At 34.0% G+C, this 20,544-nt stretch overlaps 1 protein-coding gene across 7 annotated transcripts in view; it reads left to right on the top strand.

Moving 5' to 3' along the window:
* Nucleotides 1-20,544, top strand: part of LRP1B (LDL receptor related protein 1B) — a 670,422-nt gene that overhangs the window by 508,823 nt on the left and 141,055 nt on the right. For all 7 annotated transcript variants that reach the window (XM_050339267.1, XM_050339266.1, XM_050339263.1 and 4 more), the window contains 6 exons: nt 2,212-2,346; nt 2,702-2,831; nt 6,287-6,413; nt 6,569-6,720; nt 7,014-7,138; nt 10,213-10,584. In XM_050339267.1, coding sequence (XP_050195224.1) covers nt 2,212-2,346; nt 2,702-2,831; nt 6,287-6,413; nt 6,569-6,720; nt 7,014-7,138; nt 10,213-10,584 — 1,041 coding nt within the window. The remainder of the gene's footprint in view (nt 1-2,211; nt 2,347-2,701; nt 2,832-6,286; nt 6,414-6,568; nt 6,721-7,013; nt 7,139-10,212; nt 10,585-20,544) is intronic.

Below are 20,544 nucleotides of genomic sequence, written 5' to 3'. Positions count from 1 at the left end.
TGTGATCCTAGAAGCCTTTCATTTCTGTGTTGTTAAAGATCACGGCACTGATTCTTCCCTGCTGCTGAAGGCCTTTTCACAGTATGTCAGGCAAATGCTCATTGTTTCTTCCTGTTGATGTTGTTCCAGGAAACTCAACATATAAAAGTAAAAATAATTCACTACTAGATGTGCATTTGTTGAAATAATTATTTCACATGCTGGGGGGGGTGTACTCTGTACTTCAAAGCTTGGGCTGATTGGAGGAGAAAAGAGGTAATATTCAGTAAACAGTTTATATGTTGAATTTTGGGTTACACAGTTTTACTGGCAAAATACCAATGCATTAAATGGAACTAATTTTCAGTGTTTGCTGAAAAGCATTAATTAAGAAAACAACACTACAATGTTGTGCTACATTCATTACGATTTAGTCATGAAAGTGAAACCACAGAGATCTCTGTGTTCTTATAACAGTTTCAAAGCTGTTATGTGGTTTCTTGCTCGCATGACTGACTTCAATAGTCAGGGTCTGAATACAGAGGGGTTTATTTTTATGGAGATGAATTAACCTGGAATATGAAATACATGAAATTCATTTGTAGGGTGTCTTATCTAGTTGATAAACATAATAGATTTGTGGGTTTTTTTCTTTATTAACTATGTGTTTTCAGAAAAGACCTTGTAGCAATTCCATATCTTGTGTTGCACTGCAGGATACTTTGCATACACTTGTATCCAACCATAGATCTGTATCTTATTGTTGAATGTGTATGCAGCTAGTATTGAGATGTATGTAATTTTATACTCATTTGAAATAAGCAGCAAAATACATGACTCCCATATTTGTTTGACTTGCTTGAGAGTCAGAACTTGTCATTTGCTTTATCGGTGGTGTGGCTAAAATTCTTGCAGGTACCAATCTGGTTTGGTCTCAAATCTGATTATTTGTGTAAGTTTTGTTTTTCTCTTCTATATCATATCTATATCATCTGTATCTATCTATCTATCTATCTCTGTGTATGTATATATATATATAGATTTACACACACATACATATATGTACATAGGTGTATATATAGGGTTAGTAGATATAAAGCGTTTTATATTTATTTTTAGTAGATATAAAATATTTGTATGTATATAAGTAATACTTCTATAAAGACACTCACACTCTGTTATGGAATTAAAAGCAGATATACAAAGTATGAAAAAATAAAGAAGGAGCAGGTATTATTTGATATCTCTGGGCAATGGCTTTCCCAGGCAAAATAGCTCACTCAGGACGTCCCAAGCTGATGACTTTGAAAGCAGAATGGGAGTTGCAGTGGAAATAGAGACAATTCTGCTTGAGAGACTTTTTCACTTTGTTTTCTCCATCTCTTTATTGAGGTTACTGTGTGCAGCAGAGGGGAGTGCAGGTCTGTGCTTGGGCCACCCTAAGTTCTCAGTCTGATGAGTTTAAATGGCCATAGTGGTCTCTCCCTCTACCTTGTGGACAACCATTGCAGCAGAATGGCAGGGAAGACACCTGAGATGCCTTGAAACACCAAAAAAAAAAAAACAAACCAAAACCAAACAAACAAAAAACCAAACAAAAACCAAACCAAACAAACCAAAACAAAAAAAACCCCACAAAAACAAAACCCTAACCAAAAAAACCAAAAACAAACAAACAAAACAGTCAAAGCTTGTCAGGACATTTAAAATAAAAGCTGAATTGTAGATCAAATATTTCATTCTTTTAACAGTTTATCATTCTGAAATATCACTTTATTTTCCTAGTAATTTAACCTATATGGTTACTGAGGGGAAAAACTGTATAGGCAGTTTTATGCTGTTGTTTTTCAGACTCCTAAATATTTTGGAATGTTGATAAATAAACACAATAGTATGGGGTTTTTTAACATTTATTCCACTAGGAAAAAAGTAAAGACAGCATATTTATTGTGATTTTTAGCAGAGATTTTTAGCATCTGTTTTCATGGCCCTAATTGTGCTATAAGTGTAGTACTAAACAAACAATGTAAAACTTGGAATTTTGACAGAATTTTTAAAATAAAATTTAATAAAAGGGAGGAGAAGTTAAAGCTGATAGTTTTGATACCCTTATTCTGCTTACTCTGAATCATATTAATGAAGTTGTAATTAGCAGTTTTCACTGTAACTGATATCAATATTTGAACTGAAGTACCTGAATTAATCTAAGAATCCTTGCCACGTACTTTGTAGGAAATGATACAATCTATTGGACAGACATGGGTTTCAACAAAATTAGTAGATCTAAGCGAGACCAAACATGGAAAGAAGACATTGTTACAAATGGTTTGGGAAGAGTTGAAGGCATTGCAGTGGACTGGATAGCAGGTAGGTCTGAACCTGCTTCAGGACATGTTGTTATTTCTGACAGTACACCCTTGCATCTTCAGCTCAAGATTAATTAAATTGGTTTACTTTCAGTTCTTATTTCTAGTATTGCACATGTCTGAACATTATTTGTATGTCTTGGATGCTGCTCCTTAGATGGACGGTTTCAATGGTGACGACCATAAATACAGTTTAAACTCTACAATAGAAGGCTGAATAGGACTATTAATAACAAGTATAAGACACATGTAAATGGAAATACAGGAGTTAGTTTCTGGTCCTCACTTACATGGTTAATTAAACGCTTTTTACGTGGTCTTTTCTTCCTGCAGTAACTTCAATGTGCTTTTCCCAGGTAACATATACTGGACTGATCATGGCTTCAACTTAATTGAAGTTGCCAGGCTGAATGGCTCGTTCCGATATGTGATTATATCCCAGGGCTTGGACCAGCCAAGATCTATCGCAGTACACCCAGAAAAAGGGTAACATGACCATGACTACTTGCATTGTCTTTAAAGTTTGCATGCCAATACCTAACATTTAAGATAAGCAAATGGAATCCTTTGCTCTAATAGATAAATATTTATTTAAATCCAAAGGGTTATATTGGAAACTATTGCATTGTAGATAAGCACAGGTGGAAGGAAGTGTTACTCTTGACACATGAAGACTTTTTTCATTGCTCTCTGTATTCATGACATACTGCAATTTCTGTGCAAAATAGTTTTTATTTTGCAAGGAAATCATTTCATCTGAAGTTTGGATGTTGCTTGAAAGCATGCTTAAATCCATTCTGAAGTTTCCAGCAAAGCCAAGGAAGGCACAGGAGCTTATGAAGGACCTCAGTGTCGTGATGAAATGGCAGAACAGTGTAATCCTTGGTCAGTATAAACTTCTGTTTCATGTAGCATCCCATTACAGCAACCAAGGGGTAGCAAGCCCAGGGTAGATGAAAGTCATATGAGATGAAGCATGTGGGTAGGAGAGTAAGTATTGGCAAAACTGAACTGCTTGGCAAAAATTCATCCAGCTGATTGTTGAGGGCAGGGACTGCACTGAAGCACTGACAGAAATAGGGAATGTAGTGTTCCCTTCCAGATCCAAAACTACCAAAACTCCCTGTCCCTGAGTTGTTCAAGACCAGGCTGGGCGAGGGGGTTCTGAAAAACCTGGTTTAGTGGAATGTGTCCCTGCCCATGGCAAGGGGATTGTTTATAAAACTTCAGGAAGAAGAGAGGACAACAAATAAGTAAGTGTTTTACAAGTTTGATGTATCTTCTGTGAAGAAGGGTAAACTTCATCTATTTTATAATATTGTGCCACAAAATGATAACCTGAGATATCTCCAGTCAAAGTTTCTTCAGGAGAAGGATAGCAATGGGAAGTACAAATAGGCAAGTACAGCTATGCCTTTCTGTGGGAAGATTAAGGCCTTTATACCCTTTGCATTATTGTCATATCTCTTTCCCTTTATGAGGCGAAACTTTCAAAGGTATTCCTCCCTCCCCTTGCCCTGACTTCACATTGTGCATTTCTCTTGAAGCTTGAGTTGACAGCTATAAGAATAGAGGGGAAAATAACACTTATTAGATCATGTTGAATCTGCCAGTTATACCAAGATGTGAAGCAGGCAACGTTCAGCTGGTTGGTGACATTATTTATTGTCACTGAGGAAGAAGGTGAAGAATGTGTAGCCCTACAAAAGGGTGTCTTTGTCCCTCATCAGGTGTATTTATTCATGTAATATACACATGCCTGACTTTTTTCTAATGTAATAATAGTTTTCTGATCAAGCTCAGAATTGAGATTGAAACAGGGAATTAAGCTCATAGTGAAACTTGTAAGATGCCTCCTTTAACAAACATTTAGGAATTGCATTTGTGTTTAGGGGTTGGGGGTGGGAGGAGCTTAAACTGCTTGAATTTTTTCCAAAGAAGATTTTTTGAAGATTCTATTCCAGCATCAAATTTCCACCCCTTGCATCTCCGTGTCAGCTGCATAATTTATACAAGGAATAGTTCTGAAATAAGTTGAGTCATAGTTATTCTATCATCACAGTATGTACATCAGTTCTATCCATAGCATGTTGCTGCCTACACAGGTCCATGAAACAAGTATTTTAGTTGGTATTTCCCAGAACTTTCAAGATGTGGGAAGATAACATTTTTCAATACTAGTTAATGGTTTGTGTAAGTTGATATATTAATGTATTTATAATCATTAATTCTCTAAGGGAGTAATTAATAACTTGCCTTATATTTTTGGCAGCTATTCAGGATTTTCTTTGGAGCGTTTTAAATTTAACCTGCTAATTATGGGTATCATTTTTTTTTCTGCTCAGAGTAGCGAGTCTAAGGAAAGACTATGGAAAGTTTAATTCAAGTATTTCGAATGTCTGCCATTCTGTATTCAACACTTAGTTCATGTCTTGTGTTAAGAAAGTACCTCTAATTAGATGCCTGAAAGCAAGTTCATTTCTGTTTAGAGGTGCTGTTACTAGTCTAGTTAAAGTTGTGTTAAACTGAAGCAGTGATTGTTGATATCCAGCTGGTTAGTAATGTCTATTTTACCATTTCTCAAACATATTTTTAACTTAGCTAATTTTGCAGTTCAATTTTGTAAGGTAGTATAAGTTTTGTAGTTAGTATAAATATCATGGTTTGTTCTGTCAAGAAGTATGAGAACAGATTAGTTATTCTTAAAGTCAGAAAGCCCTACAATGAGAGCCAAAGTAAGATGAGCAATGTTTCAGAAGCTAAATTTGATAAGAAAATGATGGTATCCATATTTTTACTCCCTTATCACATTTTTATTCCTCATCATTTCACATATCTGCAGTCATCCAATCAAATACAGCTACTTAACTACAGGTTGGCATAGTGATGACACCAGAAACAGGGAGAGAACTGCTTAGCAGTGCCCAGAAGACTTTTATAATCTTTGAAAACCAAGTAATGCCTACGCTCCACACAGAGGAAAGCAGTGGAGAATGGTCTTATACATTCTGTTCACTTTGTGTACAGTATATTACTAAACAAAGATTTAGTGGGTTCTATGAATATTTGCTATGGAAATCCTTCTCTTTATGCAATTAATATTATGCAAGGCCTCAATTATCTTAGAAAGATATTTTTTCCTCAGAAAAATGTTATTTTTGTGTGTTTATGATATATTTTAACATATTTGTATACATATATGTATTTGTAATCACATAGATATTCCAATAAAGCTATTCCATAGGTTACTGTTCAGTAAAGAAAGTGTTCTGTGCAGATTAACTGGCCTCCTTTGTTATACCTGATTGAGAAGTAGCAGGTCAAAGGAGAAGTTTGATCAAGCACCTTATCCCAAATTAGTGATGTTAGTGTGCCAGTAAGTGTATGGAAACACAAAATTAGATAAGCAAGATGAAAATTCTTCCCACAAGCATTTGTCAGAATTTGAAAAATATTTTCTTCTCAAATAAAGTCCCTTTGTGCTACCATTTCCCACAGTGCTGCTCATTGCTTCATATTTAAAACATTTTAAAGTTAGACATACATCTCATGTATTATCTCATTTGTTAGTGATAATTAAATGCAAGAGCTTCTGTTCCAGTATTTTTTTTTTAATTTGCTTTTATTTTTCCAACACAGCTAAATTCTTTAAGGAATAGAATTTCATATTGATTGATCAAGTACAGTTTTAAGAACTTCTTCTTTGCATCATTTGCAAAAAAATCCTAAGTGTTCTATTAAACAAGTATTATGATGCATTTAATTTCTTAAGATTATTTAGAGACATGAACCTTATTATGTTTAAGTACTTATCATGTTTCTAAGCACCCATTTAATGGTAATAGTGTATTTAACTTGCAACTGAAGTATGGTATTACATATTTGCAGCTCCTGCTTTAAACTGTTTTAAATTTTAACTGGTGATTTCTGCAATATTTTAGGTATTTGTTTTGGACAGAGTGGGGACAGACTCCTTGCATAGGCAGGGCACGCTTGGATGGGTCTGAGAAGGTTGTCCTTGTGAGCCTGGGGATTGCATGGCCTAACGGGATTTCCATCGACTACGAGGTGAGTTCCTCTCTCTTCCAGAGTGTGTTAAAATGTGCAGTATTTGTTACGTTTCATTAAAGCCAGCTGGTGTTCCGCTTTGATGTAATCTAAATAACTCTTTAATTAAATACTTGGACAAGACTGTTGATGTTTCCTTTAAAATTAATCTTCAGGAAAATAAATTATATTGGTGTGATGCTCGTACCGACAAGATAGAAAGAATTGACCTTGAGAGTGGAGGGAATCGGGAGATTGTGCTGTCAGGGAGCAATGTGGATATGTTTTCAGTTGCGGTGTTTGGAGCTTACATCTACTGGTCTGACAGGTAATTTATTTTTCATAAGTATTTTAAGTCTGAAAATGTTATTTCAGTGCCAGGTGCTTCACCTTTGTAGGATTAGCCATTCCTTAGCAAGGTCACAGAGCAGATCCCAGAAACCTGTGCGATTTCCAAAGAATGGGCTGTTGTGATGCTGAAAGCTCAAGCTCATGAGCATCTAGAGATGAGAACAGGTTTCTACACCGCCTGTTAGGTGAACTCTCCACTGCTCTTCAGTCATTTGTTCGCTGTGAATTAGTTGAGGATTGTTGATGAGACATCTTCAACTTTTTTGGCAGAGCACATGCAAATGGCTCTATTAGAAGAGGCCACAAGAATGAGGCCACGGATGCTGTGACCATGAGGACTGGCCTTGGAATAAACCTGAAGGAAGTGAAAGTCTTTAATAGAGCACGAGAGAAAGGTTGGCTGTTCTTAAGGATGCTATTAATTGTTTTAATATCACCTGCTACTTTTTATGTATATTGAAGCATTACCAAAAAAAAAAAAAGTAATCAATGATTTTATCTCCACTTTTTCCTCTTGAGGTATTTTTTTAACTAAAATTATTGTACTAAAGAAAACATAGAGCACAAATTCTACTAAAATTCTTCCGAGTGTTTTAAACAGAAAATCTAAAACCAAAACACTTCCTATCATTCCAGGTTTGATGTTTTTTGTTTTGTTTTGTTTTTAAATAACAAAAGACAGTCTTAGCAATGAGGGACCTTGAACTGTGCTTTACAGAGTAGTAATCTAAGACTATTTTAGATTTCTGGTGGAAAGCAAATCAGAATTTTTTCTTACTAGAAATTCCCAGCCTCTCTGTCTCCAATATTTATTTGCTAAAATTACTTGGATTTGAGTCCTTTTTTTTTTTTTCCTGTGGGAAGAGACCTTGTAAATAATCAGATTTCCTTTATATTCAATTAGTTTAGCAAACTCAAGTGACGAAAGTTATTATATATTTTCTGTGATTTATGATACCTATGGTACCATAGGTATCATAATAAATAAAATTTTTAAAATATAATAAAATAAAATTTTATTTTCCACTACCCTGACTAAGAATCATCTTGCTTTGAATGTCTTTTTACTTCTAAAATTCTGGTTTTGAGGAGACCTTGAAAAACTTGTCTTATTGCGAAAAGGTGGTTAGATGATGATTTACTCAGAACAAACTGCTACCAGACCATCCAGACAAAATGTTCTATAAATATACTGTAAAAGAGAGAGAAAAAGAGTTACTGCAATACAAAATAATTTTTTTAATACCAGTATATTTCTGGTGTTGGTAGTGTTCAAAATTTGCTTGAATCACAGACTTATATACCCAAAGATTGTTTCTTTTACATAAATCTTTCCTAAATAATGGCATCAAATATGACATGTAAAATAAATCTGTCTTTTGAAAGAAAACATATTTAACAATAAGAAAAACTTTCCTTTTTTAAACTTTAAGTATTTTTTAGAAAAATTAATTTACAAACATATGGATATTAATTTTACTAAGAATATCTGCATGTACCAGGCATCGTACTTTATGGATTAAAAAAAAATACACACAAAAATTCCCCATTTCTGTTAACTAGGCTGGAAATAGTTAATGTCTGCTTGCTTGGAAGGGCTTTATATTATAGAATATATTCTCTATATATTCTGTATATAGAATTAGGAAAACAGAAAAGTGGGATAATGATGAATGATTTTTATTGATAACTTAATAGGCATGATCACTTGGATTATTGAGGCTAAAAATCTGCTACTGTTAGTTTGAAAAACATAACTGAATGATTTTTAATACATTTTTCGAATTTTACTAGGGTACAAATGATTAATGTCATTGGGAGGGGATGTCAGTGAGCCAGAAGGACAAAAGGGAAAAAACAGGTGAAAAATCCTTTTTGGAATGTTTTTCTGTATCACATGATTACATATATTTTTTAAGTTTATTGAAATTAGTAGTTAAAACTTATGTTTAAAAAAAAAATGGGATAAGAGAGCTTCCTGACCTTCTGTTATTAAAACATAGACCCAAACAAACTGGAAAGAAGCCCAAACAAAACCCCCAACCACCTTTGCTGATTGTGATGATTGGTTTTTTTTTTTTCAAACACCTGTTTTACCCTTTCTGATGAGCCAGTCCTGCAGTGCTACTTGAAAAGTGATTCCTATCCCTCAGTACTATTTTACATGTGTGCAAGGACATGCCCTAATTACACTGGTTCTAGAATTGGCCATTTTTAAAGATATTTGCAGCTGGTGAAGGGTGGAAGCATTGATGTTTTCAAAGAGACTTTAGAAACTTGAGGATCCTGTCGATATGTTTTCCTTTCTCTTCTCAACCTTTCATCCTTCCAAACAGATATTAACCTTTCTAGCCTAAGAAAACTTTTAAAGAAAGTTTAAAGCAAACTTTATGGGAGAATGTATACAGCTAAATCTCCATATGTTTTTACGTGACTCCAGAGGACCATATCTCATGGAATTTTGCCTAGGAAAACAAAATTCAATCTCTGTAGTTTTAAGAACAAGCTAGCTCTCATTCACCATTATCCTTTCTTAAAAGTATTTTCAGGTTGAAATGTAGCAGTTAAAAAATACAATCAACAGTACTTTCAGACACTACCTATTCCCCAACAATTATTATGGTTTTGTACCTGAAAAGAGTCTATTTAAAATGTTTTATTCTCCTTCATTATGTGGAAAACTTTCAGAAAAGGGAAAATGACTCTACTGAGAGAACTGTGTTGTTGCATGGAAAGTGCTGTCAGAAACAGAAACTAAATTATCTAAACTAACTATAAGAGTAATTCATATCTAGTAAAAAGGAAAAAAAAGACAAAGAAAAATAGCTCCTAATTATTGACTATTACTGTAATTTTATTGCTTGCAACAAGTGCAGTTACTAATTTGACAATGATTTCTTAATGGTGTGCAGTTGTCAGGGAGTAAGTTTTTAAAATCAGGTTTTAAAGAAATTTGGAACAAGATGTTAGGAAATTTCTTCATTAAAAACAGAGAATTCGATTGACACAGTTTTGTACCTGTCAATACATATTATTCATTTTGATAGAAGTTGTCTAAAAGCAGTACTGTATTCTGATGGTACCTAAATTTGACATTTTGCCAGTAACAGGTGTTTTAAAAAAAATTTTGAAAATCTTTCAAAGCACTTGAAATGGTTTTTAAGTCTTCAGTTAATTATGGAGGAATAACCCATTTTATCTTTTTTTTTCTTAATAAAATAAATACTGTTGTGATTTGAGAAGGACATTAATTATATTTGCTAATTAATTGCATTCTCTAAAATTATCTTCAGGTTGTGCTTAAAGTAACTCTCTTTACCGCCTTTTACCCTTTGTTTTACTTGTGAATATTACGCAAATGATTTGTAAGAGAAGAATTCTTAGAACACATAAGATTTCATTTTTATTTGAGCTAGCTAATTGTATTTATATTTACGAAACGGTAGATTTTTGTTGTGTTTTTTTACAGGCACCAATGTGTGTGCCAAGAATAACGGTGGGTGTCACCAGCTTTGCCTTTATCGTGGCAACGCGCGGAGAACGTGTGCTTGTGCACATGGATATCTTGCAGAAGATGGGATTAGTTGCCTGAGGCATGAAGGTTACCTGTTGTACTCAGGAAGGACCATACTAAAAAGCATCCACCTTTCCGATGAAACCAACCTGAATTCACCGATAAGGCCATATGAAAATCCGGAGTACTTCAAAAACGTCATCGCTCTGGCTTTTGACTACAGCCTGAAGGGAAGGGGCACAAACCGCATATTCTTCAGTGATGCACACTATGGAAATATTCAAGTTATTAAAGACAATTGGACTGGCAGAAAAGTGCTAATTGAAAGTAAGTAGAAAAAAAAAATTTTTTTTTTTCCAAAAATGTATATTTTATTTCAATAAACTTCATTAAGTGAAACATCGATGATCACTTGGCTCTACAGAGTAAAAAAATATCAATGAAGTTTTATTATATTTAATTATAGTATTTTATCCCTAAAAGTTGCATTTAAACAGGAATATCTTCAAAATAATTTATTTTACAACCGCCTCAAGATGTATGAAGCGTATTATTAGAAAACAAGTGATAATGGCAATGCTTAATTTATATTACTGTGATTTTAAAGGGCTTTACCGCTGAAACAAAACCTCATTGTGCGTTGCTTGGAACTTAAATTATTAGGTTGGGGTTTTTTTCTAGTTAGTGAGTGTGAAGTACTGGAAGATACCTCTGCTGAGATAGCCACTCCTCAGTATAAAATATTAGGACCCTGGTCAGCACTAGTTAGGGGAATTATAGGGAACTTGACATTTTTTTTAGCCTTTGAATACTTGTAGCTTGGCACTATTATCAACAAATTGGTGACAGTATCTTCACCCAAGTCTTCAGGATAAGATAAAACATATTTTGCAGCTGAGGTCTCGATAAAATCATTTGAATCTCTACAGTGAAATCTTTTCACAAAGTCTAACATAACTAACATGGTGTTTGTAAAAAGGTATCAGTATTTATCATGGTGAAATTGGAATTCAAGTAAATTCTGAACATGAATATGCAAGAAATATATCCTTAAATAAATAAAGCCATAAATATTTATGACAAAAATGTAAATTGTAAAAATTTCTGGGTTTTTTTTTAACCTAACCTAATTTTTCTAAAATGTGCTGTAAAACTCATTCCTCTGTAGTCAGTTATCAGATGTAGATACTTTGTTTCTTCTGTTACTTGTCCTTTACCAGTACTTCTTGAAGGCTGAAATTTATTTCAGTAATTGTTTTCCAAAATGTCTGAAGACCTGTATAGTTTTTACTCCTCACAGGAATTTCTGCTGTTTTATTTTATGTTGCCTATGGTCAGACTGGACAGGGCTTTGAGCAACCTGGACTAGTGGAAGGTGTCCCTGCCCATGGCAGGGGGATGAAACGAGATGATCTTTAAGGTCTCTTCCAACACAAACCATTCTGTGATTCTGTATGATACAAGGCCTTTTTTGTTTGTTTGTTTGTTTTAGAGGAATCAGTGGCATCTGTGTTAAAATATGGTGAAGATAAACTAAGCAATGTTGTCAGGATGTTCTCATTACTCCCAGGAAAGCTTTAAACCTTGGCATTCAGAGTTGAGGTTAGCTCTGTGAGAGACAGACAGCTCACAGAAATGTGCAGTGGTGACACACAAGCACTATTTTAACTCTGGTATTATAGGAAGACATTGAAAGGTATTGCATGAAAAGCCACTGGAATTTTCAGCATTTAAAACAAAGAGGAGAAATAAATACTGGTGAAGCACCAATGCAGATAGAAATTGGGTTTTGAAAGAACAATAAAGTGTTCCTCATTACTTTATAATAGGTTGTTCTACAAGAGCTAAAGGCATCCCATAAAGCATAGTCGAGAATTATAGTTTTAAGAAATTGTTAGGAAGTGTTTCTACTTGTAACTTAATATGCCTGATTTCATTTTTCATTAGCAGAGTCAGCACTCTGAATAATTGAATGTCAGATGAAATTTTGTATCCTTGCAAAGAAATTTACTGTACACGCTTGGGATGTATATGTGAACTATGGCATTTTGTAGAAACGCTTCTGTATTATTCTGTAGAAATACTTCTTTGTAAATGAGAAGTGTTATGACATCCCAGTATATGTTAGTTTATTGCTCTTCTTTGTGTGTTTTAAACCCCCTTAGTTTATGTTGACTCATTCATTTTCAGCTGGTATTTTTGTATTACATAGCTCTCCATTCCACAGTCTGTATGTGATTTTTCTCTTGCTGTAAACAGGAGGCAGTTCATGGGGCTGCTTGATACAGTGTAAATATTTAACCAACCATACCTATAAAGGAAAAAGCAGTGGTAGGATTGGTTGGCACCAGTAATTCCCTTCACTGGAAGACAGAAAATTCTAAGATTTTCTGATTTCTACATTAAGAATCTGAGATCACATAGAATTTATTAAATGGAATCCAGCTGAGAGATTTCAGTAATAATGTTTCATTTCAGGATTAAAAAAAAAAAAAATCTGTTACAATAATTTTGCTATCTTTTTCTTCCAGAATTATTAGTACACACCTGTAGCAAGTTATACTTTAGTAGGGAGCGATTCAAAACCACAGTGGAAATATCTAGTGTGGTTCTATCAGTTCTTCAACATTGTTCTACCACATTAAGTTCAAGTCTACAAATCATGCAAACCTTTATTCAGTATTTGACTTCAGTAGAGAAATTAGGGTATGTTACCTACAAGATTCTGTTGTCCCAGATTTTTAGTTCACTGAATGTAAATCTACTCTTAAAGAATCTCTTACCTGATGGATTTCTACCTCCCTGAAACCAGACATGCTGCTCAAATCTAATAGATTAGTGAACTTTCCTGCACGCTAAAAACACTTAAGACATATAGAGCTCTTTGTTAAACAGGTTTCCAGTTCACTAAAAACAGATTTACAACTCACGAGCAACCCATTATCTAACATGTTTTTAGCTCACTGAGAACAGATTTACTACCCAGAAACAACCCATTATCTAACATGTTTCCAGTTCACTGAAAACAGATTTACAACCCGTTCGCGAGCCATTATCTAACATAGTTCCGACTCACTGAATATTGATTTAGAATTCATAAACAACCCATTATCTGACAAATTTTCACCTCACTGAACAGATTTGCAACTCATAAACAACCATTAGCTAACACATTTTCGGCTCATGCAAAAGTAGATTTACAGCATATAAACAACTTTATCTAAGTTGTTCCAGTTCACTAGAAACAGATTCAAAACTCACCAAGATCCCTGTACCTGATAGGGTTCTGTCTTCAGCAGCAAGAAACAATAACAACAACAAGAAAACAGCCCAGCATGTGCATGCTATGCCATGTCATGCCACCTTTGGGTTTTGTGCAGCATTAGGTTTTTGGAGGGGATTTTTTCCTGAGCTCTGAACTCTACTGATGAAATAAGCAATATTTCATTTGGTCACTCAGCAGGGACTTGTTCTTTCTTGTTTTTCTAAGTATCTTTATCAGGATAATCTTTCTTATTGCAAGTTTTTAAAAAATTTTGCCTAGTCCTTGCCTATGATTTTGCACAAATATTCTTTTGGCTGACCTAAGTTTTTTCAGAGCTTACGTTTATACAAAGAAACCTTTTTTAAAAAACCTAAGTTTCGGTTTCTCAGCTAATAGTTTGTTGTTTTGATTTGTTTTTTTTTAATTATTGTTTATCATAGGTAGAAGTTTGAAGCAATACATGATTTAACCAAAACCTGCTTCGGTTTATCTGTAGAAAAACAGTGCAATATTCAAATAGCTTTAATACAGTGGTACAACAGTAGACAGAAGACCAATGAAGTTAAAACTAAAGAAAAAAGATGAAGGCAAGGAAAAAAAAAAAAAAAAAGAGAAATGGGAAAGTATTAAGATGAGATACACTCAAAGAGCTGTTTTTTTCTCCTAACTGTGTAAACAAAGGCACTGAGACATTTTGCCAGTGAAATGTCTCTCACAGCACAAAAGGAAGTGTTATGTGAGAAAACTCTCCTGTTTTGAACTTGAGGCACTGATGTCTGTAGAACGCAAAAATCTTTTCACTGCTAACATAAAGTGGCACATCCTGTGATGTATTGTAAGGCTTTTTACAGTCTGAATCTTTTAAAGGTGTTCCAATGTGTGCTACTATTCTTCCTAACTAAATGGGTCCAATTTAACTGTCAAAAAGGCATTTACGTTCCCATTTCTCTTACAGAGCGTTACTTTTGGTACATTGTATGAGGTCCCTTTAGTTTTGGAGCTTTCTTCTTCAGGGAAAGGAATTTTTAATCTGTTAAAAATAAATACTTGAATACTGTTGCTTTTTATGTCATAAATGGAATCATTATAGCTGTATATAGTATATTATATGTATATGGTATATGTATTTGTATATTCATTATAACTGTATATAGATCCACTGATTTTCACTTTTTAAAGGAGGGAAAGTGTGAGGCTGTTGTTAACTCTAGGATATTTAAATAGTAAACCATAATATTTATTATTCCAATGTGGAAAACAAGTTTTCTGGGGTAACACTATCTTTTGTTTCTGTATGTGGCTGAATATTAGAAAATCACAGAATCACTGAATATTTTGGGTTGGAAGGGACTTAAAAAATCAGGGACAACTGGCAGGAACACCTTCCACTAGACAATGATTAGTAGGTAAAATCTATGAGTTGTTGCTGTAGGTGGATAAAGTCATCTCATATTATATTAAGCATTTGTTATTCCAGAATGATGTAGTCCTGCACATTTCATGCCTTGTTTAGGTGTTCCTGGTGTGAAACTCTAAATGTATTTATGGCAGGAGCTGACTTACACTGATCTTTTAGTATGGTATGTTCTTAGCATTCCCAATCTCAGTATTGAGGAAAGGTGTTTCTGCCTATTGAATTTGAGATTATTCATGAGGAATTAATACTGTTTGTGGCTGATTCAACTGTAAACATTGCCTATAGATTTTTATTGATGAAAATATTTACTAAATTTTTACCTTAGCAAATCTGGCTTAGTTGCCTTAAATGTAAAACTGTTTGGTGAACTTTCAGGAAAAAGTTACACAGAGGAACATCTATTGAATTTCATTGTTTTATCCTAAAGAGTAATGTGATCCGGAAAATATTATGGGTTATTAGGCTATTCTGCCATTAATATCTCAAATATCTCTCTAGTGTTTGGTTTTACTTCAACAGTAATAATAAAAATGTGTGATTATACATATTTATTAGAAGGCTTATTAGTCTAATAGTATCGATTTAAAGGTGCTAAGGATGAATAGTAGATTGGGGTTTCTTTAGAGTCCACATGTAATGCACAAAAAGATAATATGGGCTCTTCTAATTAGCAAAACATTTCTTCCATGGCAGTTGTTAAGATTTTAAATAATCTAATCAAACACTTCCATCCATATAGGTTAACTTTCCAGTCTGGAATTCTTAAAGCCTCTTTTACATGGATACTTTAACTATATTGAAGTTATGATATTATAACACTTGTTAACTTGTATTGCCTCAGTAAGTTTGAAGGAATAATAAGGTTACATCCATAGAGTGCCTTGAACTTAGGGTTAATTTTGCTTTGAAGAACCCAAAGCCTTTGTTTACACTATCTTTTTAAATTTAGAAATCTTCAATGTGGAATAGATTATAGCCCATACGGATATATATATATAAAAGATACAGAAAAATGATAGAGTTGTTTACTGATTTATGGTATAATTTTAGCAAGCTCTGTATCTGCTTTGAAATAAAACTGTATTATTAGGATAAATAGAACAAGGACACAATTGGCTAGTTTATAATAAAACTTATTAATGTCATAGAATTTTTGTTGAGCAAAAGGCTTTCTGATGCTTGAAGAGCAACGTAGAAAGTAAAGAATTATTTAATGTTCTAATTGTGCCATCAGTGAGAAACTTGAATCTAACCCCTTCTGTTCAGGTGCTTCATGGCTTGTGAGACATTTCTTTCACCCCAGATCAAACAGTGACCACCTGTAACTCATCCCCATAATCTTACACAAACAGACTGACAGAAATCAGGGTCCCCTCCTGTGACCAGTCTGGTGTAACAATCGCCAGGCTGAATCCTGAGAGGTAAATTGTCAAAGCCAAGTCATAGAATGAATAAAGATCAAGCAGGTGTTTCAGTACTGAACATGAATGCCTTCTCCAAAGTTCTGATATAAACGTGCTGTTTATGCTCAATTTCATTACTTTAATGGCTTTTGAGCCAAATATAATGTTGACAGTTGTTCTTGCTTTACAGCACTGCTAAAGAAAAGGAGTTGGTAAAATATGAAATGAAAAGAAAAAGGTGATGGAAGTGGTACAACTGGAAAAGTTTTTACTGTAAGCTTCCTAGATAATTTTAAAAGTATAAGAAAAGAGATACAAATCTAGGAAATGGAGAGCTAGTTAATGTATTACCAAAAGCCAGTGGCAACAACTATTGGATAATTTAAACTTTGTGTCCTTTAGTGTTTTTATTTCCTGGTTGCAATAATAAGAGAGCTTATTCCGAGTTCTTCAGTTATTGATTTGTTGCTTGTCTGTTCCCTGGGAAAGTCAGATGAAGATCAGCATGACAATATTTATAGGCTGCTTCTCATCTGTGGGATGCAATCTATCTTCGTTAAGTTCAGTAAAAGTGATAGATAGCATTTGGCATTGTAATGATGTGATCACTCTACCATTGCCTTTGTAAATCATAAGCTGTTGCATTCTCTTGTGTAGATATTTAATCAGTTACACACCCCATTACTGATTTAATTCAGAATGTCACTGGCAGGTGAATAATGTGAGTATTTGTATATTAATATCATATTGTATTAATGTTCCTTTCATTTAAGTATGCTATTCGTGTGAAAATCATAAACTGTTTCTTCATGGTTAGAATAAATCTAATCAGTGCTGTAGGCATCTAATGCCATCAGTGTTTTAATTCAATATGTCAGTGAAACAAATGTGTTTCTTTTCATTTCCAGTTCCTTTATGCTTTACCAATTCAGAATATTATATGATGCTGCAAAAATATGAAGCTGAGAGTAAACAAATTGCTAATTTTCATCCTGTTGTAGGTTTTTGGAACTAAATCCTCCAATTGTAGCACCAGAGAGGATGAGTCCATATTTGTGATATATTTTAAAATAGCTGAATTTCTAACGATAGATTAACTTTAAAAAAAAAAAAAAAAAAAAAGTGCTCTAGAACGTGCTTTAAGGAAGGACTTATATAAGTAAATAGAAAATAATATCATTACTGGTTTGCATAGATATGATGCAGTTGCTTTGGAATCTTCTCTACTGTTCTGTATTTAACAGTATGAAGTCGCTAAAAGGTTTTAGTAGGATCACTTCTGTCCTCAGTTGGCCCCTCTTTTATCATTATTAAAAAGATTTACAGGAATCTGGGGATTCATCAATAACCTCTAAACCAAAAAAAAAAAAAATCTAGAAACATATAAACTTACAAAAAATTCTATTATCAGTGATAACTTATTATATTGTTCCAACCCCTGCCATGGGCAGAGACACCTTCCACTATCCCAGGTTGATCCAAACCCCATCCAACCTGGCCTTGAACACTTCCAGGGATGGGGCAGCCACAACTTCTCTGGGCCAGTGCCTCACCATACTCTGAGTAAAGGCTTTTTTAATCCTTAATTGGATATTGGATATCTGATTAGAGGCAGTTTTCACAGCCTGATTCTGTTGTCGGACTATTTTAAGGTGTTGAGTTGTTTTTTTTCCTTTTCAGTCAAAGTATTAATCATTGGCGTTTCCATAAAAATGTAGATTTCTTCAGTCTTTGAACATTAGCTTCTTTATTTTCCTTTAAAGTTGTTCTCTTTGAAATAAAGTGTTTTATTGAATGTTTTGTTTTAGTTCTGCTCCACTGAGAACATATGTATATATGGCAAAGTTTTTTATAAAACTGCATACTTCAGTTATTTTCTTAAAACATTTTTCATCTGCATGCTAAATGTTTGCTCATCTCTAATATGCCATAACCTTCCATGTATCTGTTTTCTGAAAATCTAGTTATTACCATTTTATAAATAGCAACATAGAATTAAACATTCCTCTGCCATGATTTACAGACCTTATCATGGAATTACAGAATGATGTCATGGTCCAGTGTTAGAATGTAAAGCTGTACTTTCTAATACCTATGGAAAAATTGAGTTTCTTCTTTTTAGTGTAGAAATTAAAGTAAACCAACACATCTCGTATTGAAGAGCAGTTTCATCATTCTAGTTGTGTTTTCATTTATCACATCTAGCTGTGGCAGGAACAACATCATTAGCTTTTGTCAACCTAAAACTCTACTGTAGCAATGTTATGTAATCAGTTTGCTCTCAAGTTTCTTGACAGATTCAGACAAGAAACAAAGCTGAAGTTGTTAAAAATTCAAGAGCTTACATAAGGGAATTTTTTTTTTCCTATAGTCATCTTACAAATGAAGGGCATTAAATGCTCTCGTTTTGTTCATTACAAATAAAGTAAAGAACTGGTCAGAAAATGTCAATACCTTGGTCATTTTTTAATAGAATTGCAGAAAATACAAGTTGGAAGGGACCCAGGAGCTCAACTTGTGATTCCATACAGGGAAATTTAATAGTTAGATAGTGAGCTGATATCTAAGAGCATTGGTTTTAGTTTAGAGAATTTCATATAGTTGCAAATTTGGGTTCAGCATATAATTTTAATGGAAATTAGTAGATTATATTAAAATTGTATTCCTGACCCTTTATTTTAGCAGTTATCAGACTTAGTAAACTTCTTTTAATTTCGTTTAGTGGAAGATTTGCAGGAGGTGACCAAGAAGTTGATCAGAACCCATATCTAGATGGTACAGACCTCTGCCCCTGGGAGTGATCCCTGTTCCCAGGTCAGGGAGTAGAGTGGTTCATTGTATGCAGTGCTTGGCCTTGTGCTTCTGGGATAACTTAAGCAGTCCAAGTGTCCTTTGAATCCTGATGTTGTGTTCCTCTGGCGCTGAGAAATTATCATTACTTTTAGGATTCCTTCTGAGTCACGCTGCCAACAAGTGTGTGTCTCTGTTGGTTGTTGATCCTAAGGCTGATATTTTGATGCTGTGATGTCAAAGGTGGTTTTTTGTATGTTACAAAACTTGGTTTGGGCAAGTTAAGCTGTGTTTGAGGTGTGGAGATTTCAGGAGTTGGGAGTTCTCTGTCTGCAAAAGGAACAAAACCTAATGTGTCTTGTTACACTCCCAAAAGAGACTTGGGTTTGTTTTTTGGCTTTTGTTTGTTTTGTTTTGTTTTTCAGAAAAAGTAACAAACTTTTGCTGGAAGAGTGCGTGGGTTACATCTCAGAGGGAATTAACTGTTTCATTCAGGAAGGTTACCCTGGGAAAAATACATGTGCATGGTGTGGGTTTCTCAATTCATAGTAAGGACAAATCTCTCCAGAACCTGCCTAAAAGTTGATAATAACCCTGCATTCAGACATGTTCCAATTGGCTTTAAAATATTTCAGTAGGTGTTTGCACATCTCTGTCATGATGTTTGAAAGAACTGAATATTTTTCAGTTCTTGATTTCTTAAACCTTCACTGTGTTTCAATATGGTTTTAATACTTAAAGTTAAAAATAAATTAATAAGGCAGATAAAGAATGCATGTAACCCACTCATCTTTTTGAAAGCCAGAATTAGTACTAAAGGGTCATTTTTGTAATGCTGAGAAGGGGTTTTTGTAATTTTCAAGTTGCTCTGAATGACAAGTAAACTCTGTCTAATTTTGAACTACTTGTGAGATATCTTTTGTTTTTCCTAAATTCTATTTCATAAGTAGATAAACTATTTTTGCAGATATTCACCTCCCTCTAAGGAATTTCATCTCATTTATGTCTTCTGTTGTTTCTTCTTTAAGACAAGTCACTGAAGCTTCTCCCCAGATATGTCACAAAATGTAGTCAGATCATCTCCAAGTGCTTTTGGAAGAGAAATACAAAAACCTGATGCATTATTATTTGCCTTACAGTTTTGAGTTATTTACCTCAAAGTTATGATTTAATGTTTGCTCTTTCAGTGTGATAAAACTTATTTTGGGACTTTCTGTTCTGTCTGTATGAATTGCACGGTAAAAATTACATCTTTCAGCAAGCTGAATGGAAATTGTAATAACCAGCATAATGTAATGCTAATTATATTTCTAGATTTTTGCCTTCTGTAGCTCATTAATAAGCTGCATGAACCTTCTGGTCTAAAAATATTTGTTTCTAACAAGATAATAAGTGAAGTTATCAACATACAT

This window comes from Myiozetetes cayanensis, unplaced genomic scaffold, assembly GCF_022539395.1.
Source record: "Myiozetetes cayanensis isolate MyiCay16 unplaced genomic scaffold, myiCay2020 scf9, whole genome shotgun sequence".
In the NCBI taxonomy this organism is placed as follows: domain Eukaryota; kingdom Metazoa; phylum Chordata; class Aves; order Passeriformes; family Tyrannidae; genus Myiozetetes; species Myiozetetes cayanensis.
The sequence above is the reverse complement of the archived record's forward strand: the minus strand, read 5'-3'. Positions and strand labels throughout refer to the sequence as shown.